The sequence below is a fragment of the Olea europaea genome, unplaced genomic scaffold, assembly GCF_002742605.1.
Source record: "Olea europaea var. sylvestris unplaced genomic scaffold, O_europaea_v1 scaffold1532, whole genome shotgun sequence".
NCBI lineage: Eukaryota > Viridiplantae > Streptophyta > Magnoliopsida > Lamiales > Oleaceae > Olea > Olea europaea.
Window position 1 is genome coordinate 171,238 of NW_019232910.1, and position 9,052 is coordinate 180,289.

The window sequence follows — 9,052 nt, forward strand, 5'->3', positions numbered from 1 at the left end:
ATTTAGCACTATTTACTTCAATTTCCTTTAGTAGAAACCTGATTTTCTTAGTTAATTTCCCAGCCAAGCCAAGAAATAAATAAAAAAAGGATAAAGAATCTTTGTAGTTGAAATAAAAAAGTTATGTAGACGTTTCTTAATCAAAATATGGTAGGCCGCTTGGCGCTTACCCAACTCAATTTTGTCGTTGGATTATGATATTAATCTTATTTGACATTTGTTGATTACGATATTACTCTTATTGGATATTCTTAATAAAAAAGTATGCATGGTCGTAGGCTGTAAAACTTGTCATTTTGGTCATGGTAATTATATAACGCATCGGGTTGAAAATCCGACAATAATTTATGATTTTTCCATTACTTTAATTTTTTTTAGATCACAGTCGACAAATAGATACTACTCTTATAATGTTGTTTAAAGTAAAGATTCATATATAAGATAAATGATGAAAGTCGAGTTTGGTATAACAATTGCACTCAAAATGTCTAGTTGTATTCTCGTACTTCTTTTGAAAGATCAATCAGAATATATCTTAGTTCTTGAATCAACATTTTCACATATTTCTTAAAGTATTTTCAAGTATCGAACACTCACATTGCAATTATCAACTCTACATTGAAGTTAGAACCATGTCATAACTTCGTCTCGAAATGAGACAAGCGAATTTAATGATTAAAATTTGTTATTGAATTATATGTTGGATTGACTGCTCATATTTCCATCTCATTTCAAAATTCATTTCACAAATCATCTACAAGCTGCACAAAATCTCATGCTCGCTCATCCAAATTTTGTATAAAATTCCCTAATAAAATAGGCTTAGACTTTGTTTGGGAGTGATTTTTCACCTAAAAAATTATTTTTTGATCGTTATTTCACTATTTCAATGGACATTTTTGATTTCTTTACTCATAGGTAGTCCCACTTTTCTTCGATCCAAAAATCAATTTTCAAAATCATTACGGAAGGCATCCTTAATCCCCTTGAACAACGTCTTTGAATAGAACAAGGATTCAAATTTCCAAAATACCCTTAAAAAACTTTTACGTAAACAAATTTTGACCCGTCCTGCAAACACTATTTTGTCATTTCACTAACTATTTCACAGTCACCCACCCCACAAACTGACATTACCTTCCCCACGCCCACACCCCTCACGAATTTCCAATCACTATGTTCCCAGTTTGCACCCCACTGCGCACGTTAGTTGTCTTCACAATCATTATGTGCAAACCATGCATTTAAGTCACGCTCGCTGCCCCCTCTGCTTAACCTACGCACCCTCCTTCTTCCCACTCTATATTATCACTGACCACTGCATTTAATGAATCTGCAAATTGAAGTTTTAACCTATAAATACACCATTCTGTATCAATAGCTGATCCGTGAATCAATGCAATTACGCTCACTGTACCAATAAAGTTTCAATGAATCGAGGTGACGCCGATTGGAGATCAATTAAGAGAGAATAAAGATTTATTAAGAATAGGGTTTAGTTGTGTATATTAATTATATAGTGTACTGAGAATCTCTTTATGTCATTTTTTGAACAAAGCTTTAAAATCATCGCCCAATCGATCTCCGATCGGGTGAAGTATCCCAGTTTGAATCCCACATTTTCTGTCTATAAAACGCCGTCGTTTCAGAGATCGGAGATTTTCATGTGAAATGAGCTGATTTTGTTGGTGGGTTTGATTGGTAGTGAGGATGAATCCACTTTGCTGCATTGCTCCGGTGTCGATCGAAAAAGATCGAGCTGTAGTGAAGCCGCAAACCCTCAGTCCAGAGCTAGGGTTTGATAATAAGAACGTGAATGATGCTAATGATAATGCGATTTTGAGGCCTGTGTGTTTTCACTCTCGGAGGAGTTTCTCAGCTGGAAATGATGTTTCGTCGTCAAATGCGACGGACTTGCGCCTGTCCGAGAAGGAAAAATGTGAGGAAAGTAATGAAGTCGGGGATTCGAAGAGTGTGGTTGGGGTTTTGTACAAGTGGGTGAATTACGGGAAGGGGTGGAGGGCGAGGTGGTTTGTGTTGGAAGATGGGGTTCTGTCGTATTATAAGGTGCACGGTCCGGACAAGATCGTGATGAGTCCCGGGAGAGACAAGGGAGCGAGGGTGATTGGGGAGGAGAGCTGGAGATATATGAGGAAAGCTGGTAGCGGTAATGGGAGCGGCCATGGTTACCGCGGTAACGGATTCAGTTCAGAGAGACAGTGGAAGCCGTTTGGGAAAATACACTTGAAGGTTAGTTCCTTTAGCTTGGATTTATATATGAATTTGTGTATATTTTGTGCATGCCATTGCCATTATTATAGATATGTAGACTTAACTGTTGTGGTTGGTTTTCCATAGCTCTGTGTGAATAAACTGGTGAAGAAAAGTTATGATAATGGCATTTTCAATATGCATATTTCAATGGAAGTGTTCATGATGAGGCAAAAGGATGAAGGCTTCCTTTTGTGGCCTGCTTACTTTATTTCTGTGTCTGGAATATTTCAATTTGTGTCATTTTGTGGGGTTTTAATTCGTCTTGGACTATTTGGTTCTTCAAAGGAAGCCTATGGGTTGAAAAGTATACTGCGCTAGCTATATGTCACCTGGAACTTATCTTCTAAAAAGTGGAAACATGGGATTAGAAGTTGAAAGCAATAGAATTCTAGTTTATTAATGTCAATTTACAGATTGTATAACTATGCTTGATATTTATTTAAAAAATGTATACAGGAAAATAAATTACGTCATATCTAAGTATGGATATGAAGGAAAAAGCTAAAAATACCCTCTTCAAATTAGGAAATTTACCTTTTTCAGTCTACTGTATGAATCAGATCAAAACTGGAAAAAGTTTTTAACTTTTTGTGGTGTGAGGAGAATGGCTGTGAAGAAGTGAATTGAAACATCAACCTTCCACTTTCCAGTCTGTCATTTGAGACAAGGGTATGGCACGGAAATTCAATGTATGCTGGGTACATTTTTAAGCAACTATAGCGGATATGTGTAACCACTGTTTTGTATGCCTTGCTGCGAAAAGTCTCCAGTTGATTTTGATTTCCTATTAATGCCTAAACATAATATCCTTGAAATATCTGCTGCAAAGTTTGTGCATTGCGAACTCTGGATTTTTACTTGTACTGAACGGACATTGTCATATGATACTGGACTTATTGTAATAAGATAAGTATTCTAGTTCTACAATCATGATATTTCCTAATCTTGTAGCCTGCTAAATGCCTAACGATATGTTCAACAGGTTTCTTCAGTTCGAGCCAGCAAGTCAGATGACAAAAGGCTTTCAATATTCACAGGAACAAAAACTCTCCATTTGCGTTGTCAATTCAAAGAGGACAGAGCTGCATGGATTGAAGCCCTTCTAGTTGCCAAGGACAAATTCCCTAGAGTATTGACAAGCAACGACTTTGAACCTTCTGAAGAATTTGTTGTTTCTACAGAGAAGCTACGATCACGATTAATACAGGAAGGCTTGAGTGAGACTGTAATAAAAGATTGTGAGTCTATAATGCTCTCTGAACTTGGCGAGATGCAGAATCAGTTGAAGGCTCTTCAACTGAAACATATTTTGCTGATGGACACCTTAAGGCAATTAGAGGTGTTTATTTCATTCTTGTTTTTGCATGCATTTGACTTGGATTAATTGATTTCTGATTAACAAGCGTAGAGATCACATGTGATTATCTTGATTGGAGCTTTCACTTTCCTTTATGTGCCCCTTATTGCTCAAAGTTTTAAGTTGAAATACACTGCAAAATGTTTTTGTTCCATCCTCTATCGAAAAAATTTCACTTTGTTTTCATGTAATCATATGTGTCTCGTGAACTGAGTTGATCAGTTTGGTATGAATCTATGTATGTCATAGATGTAATTGCATTCTGAACTTTGATGGATCATTCTATCTGTCAGAACATTATAGCCTGTTGCATTACATCATGTCCTGCTTTATACTTCTGTTACTCATTGTTCCCCTCACACATGTGCTCCTGGAGCCTTGAAATTTAAGGAGTATGATACCATAGTTTTTATGCAGACCGATAAAATTGAGTTGGAAACAACTGTAGTTGACGAAACTAAGGGAAGAGATTCATGCTGTGGACAAGGGAATAGAAGATATAGCGGTCAGTGGGATGTTTTATTCAAGTTTAAATTGATGAGTAACATAATTTTTGCCATATGCTTATGTTCTGCAAGAAATTTGAATGGCTAATCCGTCTTTATGTAACCATCACAGATTTTTATTCAGTTATGTCAGAGGGCAGTGCAAGTGAGTCAGATGCAGATAATGAAAGCCGATACGGAGTCGATGTTGAAACGGACGAAGAGGATGGAACCTTTTTTGACACAAATGACTTTTTGTCTGCAGAGTCTTTGAGAAGTGCTTCCTATAAAAGTAGAGAAAATAATGGCTATCCTTCCAGACCTTGGACTTCTGATAATGAATACTTTTCTGACCGTGCAAGAGAATTTAGAACAGAAATAAAGGAAATTCAATATCCATACATAAAAAGAAGAGATAGCTTACCAGAGCCAAAGGAGAAAGACAAGCCAGTAGGCCTATGGTCCATAATTAAGGATAATATTGGCAAGGATTTGTCTGGTGTTTGCCTTCCTGTTTACTTCAATGAGCCTCTATCCTCATTGCAGAAATGCTTTGAAGATTTGGAATATTCGTATCTAGTTGACCGAGCATTGGAATGGGGAAAGCAGGTCAGCTACTCAGCCATGTTTCTTTTGTGGCAATGAAGTTTCTTAATAACCATGATCTGCTAGTTGCATAAAATTTCAGGTTGTTGATGTGCACTAAGATGTTGAAACATTGTTTTCTGATGATAATGCAACTAATTTTGACCTCCTTTCTTAGGACAATGAGTTAATTTCTGGGAGGGATGGAGTAATTAATTTTTCTTAAAATATTTGGATAGGCTTCAATTTTGTGGATAACGAATTGTGAACTTTAAAAATGTAATACAATGTTGTGTGATCCTGCTGTAAAGTGTACAAATGTCATCTCTTCTCATGGCCTGCCGCCTTACTCTCTTTTCCTCTATCAAAATTCTCTCTCTGTTTCATGTCTTCATTCCTAGATTGGATCACACTGTAATTGGGAATTGTAACCCTTTTTTTTTTTTCCTGTTTACCAATAATTAAAAATAATATATTACCTTCTGCAGGGAAATGATTTGATGAGAATTCTAAATGTAGCAGCTTTTGCTGTGTCTGGTTATGCGTCAACTGAAGGTCGGCAGTGCAAACCCTTTAATCCTCTACTTGGGGAAACCTATGAGGCTGACTATCCAGATAAGGGTTTACGTTTCTTCTCTGAAAAGGTTGGTCTACTTCTGTCTTCTTCCTTGGCATTTTAGAGTTCTGCTACATTAACACCTAGGGTGACCGAATGCCCTCGTGTCATTCTGTCATTGGTTCTGTCAATTTCTCAATTTCTCTCTCAGGTAAGTCATCATCCAATGACTGTTGCTTGTCATTGTGAGGGCGGCGGTTGGAAATTTTGGGCAGATTCTAATCTCAAGGGCAAGTTTTGGGGACGATCCATTCAGCTTGATCCCATGGGGATTCTTACCCTGCAGTTTGAAGATGGTGAGACATTTGAGTGGAGCAAGGTCACTACTACTATATACAATATCATAATTGGTAAAATTTATTGTGATCATTATGGTACAATGCGCATCAAAGGCAGTGGTAACTATTCCTGTAAGCTCAAATTCAAGGAGCAGTCCATTATAGACCGAAACCCACATCAGGTACATTTCATGCTTTTTAACCACAAATATTTGAAGTTAGTTTCTGAAGCCAAGCCCTCCAGTTTTATGTTGTTTTCTTACTTCATTTTCTCAACTCTTAAGGATATATTATATATACAATCATGCTACATGTACATCAAGACTTACATAATAATTTATATAATGTCACATGACACTCTATCAATAGACAGTATAAAACACAATCAACTTTTTCATTCAATCATTTCCCTCTAACTCATCTCCTGGCACTGCTTATGGACAATTTCTTCTAGCAAAGTAGATTAATTCTTGTATATATTGTGGCTGGACACCTATGGTGGAATATGTAAATGAAATCTCCTACCTTTGCATTCTTGTTATGTACCCATATTTATTGAGAATTAGCCTTAAAACTTGTAGTATACTTGTTACAAACCTCTAAAGCAAATTCACTAACTCAAATAGAGGATTACACTACACGAGCTCACAAAGCGTGCCTGTTGGCTAACAAGATCTCAGAGAACAAACGTTGAGCCTAACCAACGCATAGATTCTAAAGCAAACATGAGAATGGCTAGAAATCACCAAATAAATTGTAACACAACTAAAGTGGTCACTATAATTTTAGACTCACCTGATAGATCCTGGGACAACTGTAGGTGAGCAGTCTTTTACAAGTCATCCCCGTTTGTAAATTTATTAATCCTTTTTTCTTCTTCTATGATCTTCTTACAAAGTCAATGTAATAATAGAGAGCATAAAATACTTTTCTTTCCCATAGCGCTTAACTGGACAGACTTTTATGTCTAAAGATATCTTTCCCAGCTTACTAGTTTTCACCCCTCAAAGATTGAACTTTCACCATTGCTTACTACCATTGGCTAAAATAGTTGTGCTGATTGAGTATTGTGAGTTTGGTTTGGTCCTTTCCTTGCTATCAATATACTTCTTATTGATTTGTTAAATAATAGGTTCATGGATTTGTGCAAGACAACAGAACCGGAGAGAAGGTAGCAATGCTGCTAGGGAAGTGGGATGAAGCAATGTATTATGTGATGGGAGATCCAATTAATAAGCCGAAGGGGTATGATCCAATGACCGAAGCTGTGTTGCTCTGGGAAAGAGATAGATCAATTCCTAAAACGAGATATAATCTCACACCATTTGCCATATCTTTAAATGAAGTCACACCTGATTTAAGAGAGAAGCTTCCACCGACAGACTCAAGGTTGAGACCTGATCAAAGGCATTTAGAGAATGGAGAATATGAGCTGGCGAATTTGGAGAAGCTAAGACTTGAACAATTACAAAGACAGGTACAGTTATATATCTATCTACCAACAAAATTTAACAGGCGGCTAAATATTTTCCAGGAATTGGAATATTAGGCTGTCTTCTGCCAAAAATGCTCTGCAGTTTTCATTTCCGGTTTATCACCCCATTACGAAGATCACATGCCAATTCAGGAGAATGATTTTCAGTAATCTTAGTATCATTTCACGTGCTACTGCCTTCATAATAGAACTTTATTAACAAGCTGGTCTGACATGATATTCATTTGATGTGACATCTCAAAATTGGAACGCCCTGTTTTGAACTGAGATAGTTTGTAGTCCACTTGCAAAGTATTGCATTAGTAAATGATCATCGGAACGTTTTCTTCCCAGCTATTTTGTGCTTTATAGATGTATATTTTCTGTAGCCACATCAGACCATGTTAACATTGGTGTGCCTCCCCTGCTTCTAGCGCATTTTTTAAGGAATCAGAATGCTCGTGAATGATAGCTCTTTAGGTTGATAACTGGATAAAGTAAGCACCCATTTGGCCCCCATTTTTTGAAATGAAAATGGTGGAATAGTGTTTTTTTGAAAAATGAGTGGTCGAAAAAAAAAAGAAAAATTTTTCGGTTTACATGAAATATTATTTTATGGAAGATTTTGTGGTTGAAAATAGGAGTTAGAAAAATGAAATGAAATTTAATGGGGGCCAAACGGGGGTTTAAATTTTATGCAATAGCCAAATGTGTCCAGTGATTCAAGGACAATGACTATCTTAGTCTTAATCTGTTTAAATTATGTTACGTCATTTGAATGCATGATTATAACTAAATAAGTTGGCAGGTGATGTCATATTCCAAAGACTCGCCTGTGCTTCCATTTTCAAGCTACCTTGTTTATTGTAATTCAATTAAGAGTTAAAGTTCTACATAGTGCAGGCAAGGAAGCTGCAAGAGAGAGGCTGGCAACCAAGATGGTTTCGGAAGGATGAGGATGGTTGTTATCGTTATGTGGGTGGATACTGGGAAGCAAGGGAGAAGCAAAATTGGGTAGGAATCCCTGATATATTTGGGCAAGCTTGTGATATGCCTCTTTCTATATCAGAGGAATAAGCCGTTTCTTAGCCAAGTCAGTCGTTCTATCTTGCTTATTTCTACTACTATATGGACCAAAAAATCCTAAGCACGACCTCTATAATATGAAAGGAAGAAGATGGAGCTGAAATTCCAAAGGTGTAATAGCATTTTACCTTGTATTTTTAGATTAAGTTTTCCTTGTGTGAGTTTTTGGTGGCAGCACTTGAGGTTGGATTACTTCCCCATTGGAAAGTCAGATGATTTAAAGGTACTTTGAGGAATCCTGGAGTCGTTTGGAGGAAGATTGCTGCATTTTCATTGGATACAACCCGATGAGTAAGATTCTCGTATTCTAGGCAATGAAAATATTGAGAATTGTACTCAAGTTGTCATGTGCCACAAAAGGTCCTTTTGTTTAATATAGGGATAATTGTAGCTAAGCCCCTAAATCTTTCAAATAGTTGCAGACTTTTCCTTAATCTTTTTGTTTATTGTAGCTATCATACCAGACCTTTCAAACCGTAGCAATTGAGACCTAACCATGCGACATATACAACCGATGTTGACCACCACAAACAAGGGATGGGATCCTCGATAAATAAGAAAATTGTGACCCTTCTTTTGTGAGAAGGTTGTCAACCTTGATTGTATAATTATTAAAATTCACTGAGATCCAAATGGATGGATATTATCCATATTTCTGTTGGTTGACCAGAAAATTGGGTTTGACAAATTTTTTTTCCTAATTTCGAAAGGGTAAAATAGTGATTTTATATTTAACACATTAGACAATTAAAATAATAAAAAAAATGTGAAAGAAACACGAAAGTTCATCTTCTTCCTCCACTTCCACCCCAAATCAAAACCAAAATCATAGCAACCGTCGGTGACTGCCGTTAAAAAAAATAATAAAAAAAAAAAAGAAAAAAAAAAAATATATAT

At 36.5% G+C, this 9,052-nt stretch overlaps 1 protein-coding gene across 2 annotated transcripts; it reads left to right on the top strand.

The window, feature by feature from the left end:
• The first annotated feature begins 1,195 nt into the window (after positions 1–1,195).
• LOC111376605 (oxysterol-binding protein-related protein 1D-like) lies at positions 1,196–8,589 on the top strand. Of its 2 annotated transcripts, none has more exons than XM_022999568.1 (8): positions 1,196–2,250; positions 3,257–3,613; positions 4,049–4,136; positions 4,250–4,725; positions 5,190–5,345; positions 5,469–5,777; positions 6,728–7,072; positions 7,968–8,589. In XM_022999568.1, exons 1-8 carry the CDS (start codon positions 1,711–1,713, stop codon positions 8,085–8,087), a joined length of 2,391 nt encoding a protein of 796 aa, XP_022855336.1. In that variant the 5' UTR covers positions 1,196–1,710; the 3' UTR covers positions 8,088–8,589. The 2 variants fall into 2 exon arrangements, with proteins under 2 accessions (XP_022855336.1, XP_022855335.1); XM_022999567.1 differs by having other exon boundaries at positions 1,198–2,250; positions 7,973–8,589.
• The last annotated feature ends 463 nt before the right edge of the window (positions 8,590–9,052 follow it).

Bases quoted from the DNA above. Each gene is read 5' to 3' on its own strand.
- LOC111376605 (XM_022999567.1), top strand. From the start codon at position 1,711: ATGAATCCACTTTGCTGCATTGCTCCGGTGTCGATCGAAAAAGATCGA. The intron at 4,726-5,189 runs GTCAGCTACTCA...TACCTTCTGCAG, and splicing joins CATTGGAATGGGGAAAGCAG to GGAAATGATTTGATGAGAAT. The intron at 5,346-5,468 runs GTTGGTCTACTT...TTTCTCTCTCAG, and splicing joins TACGTTTCTTCTCTGAAAAG to GTAAGTCATCATCCAATGAC.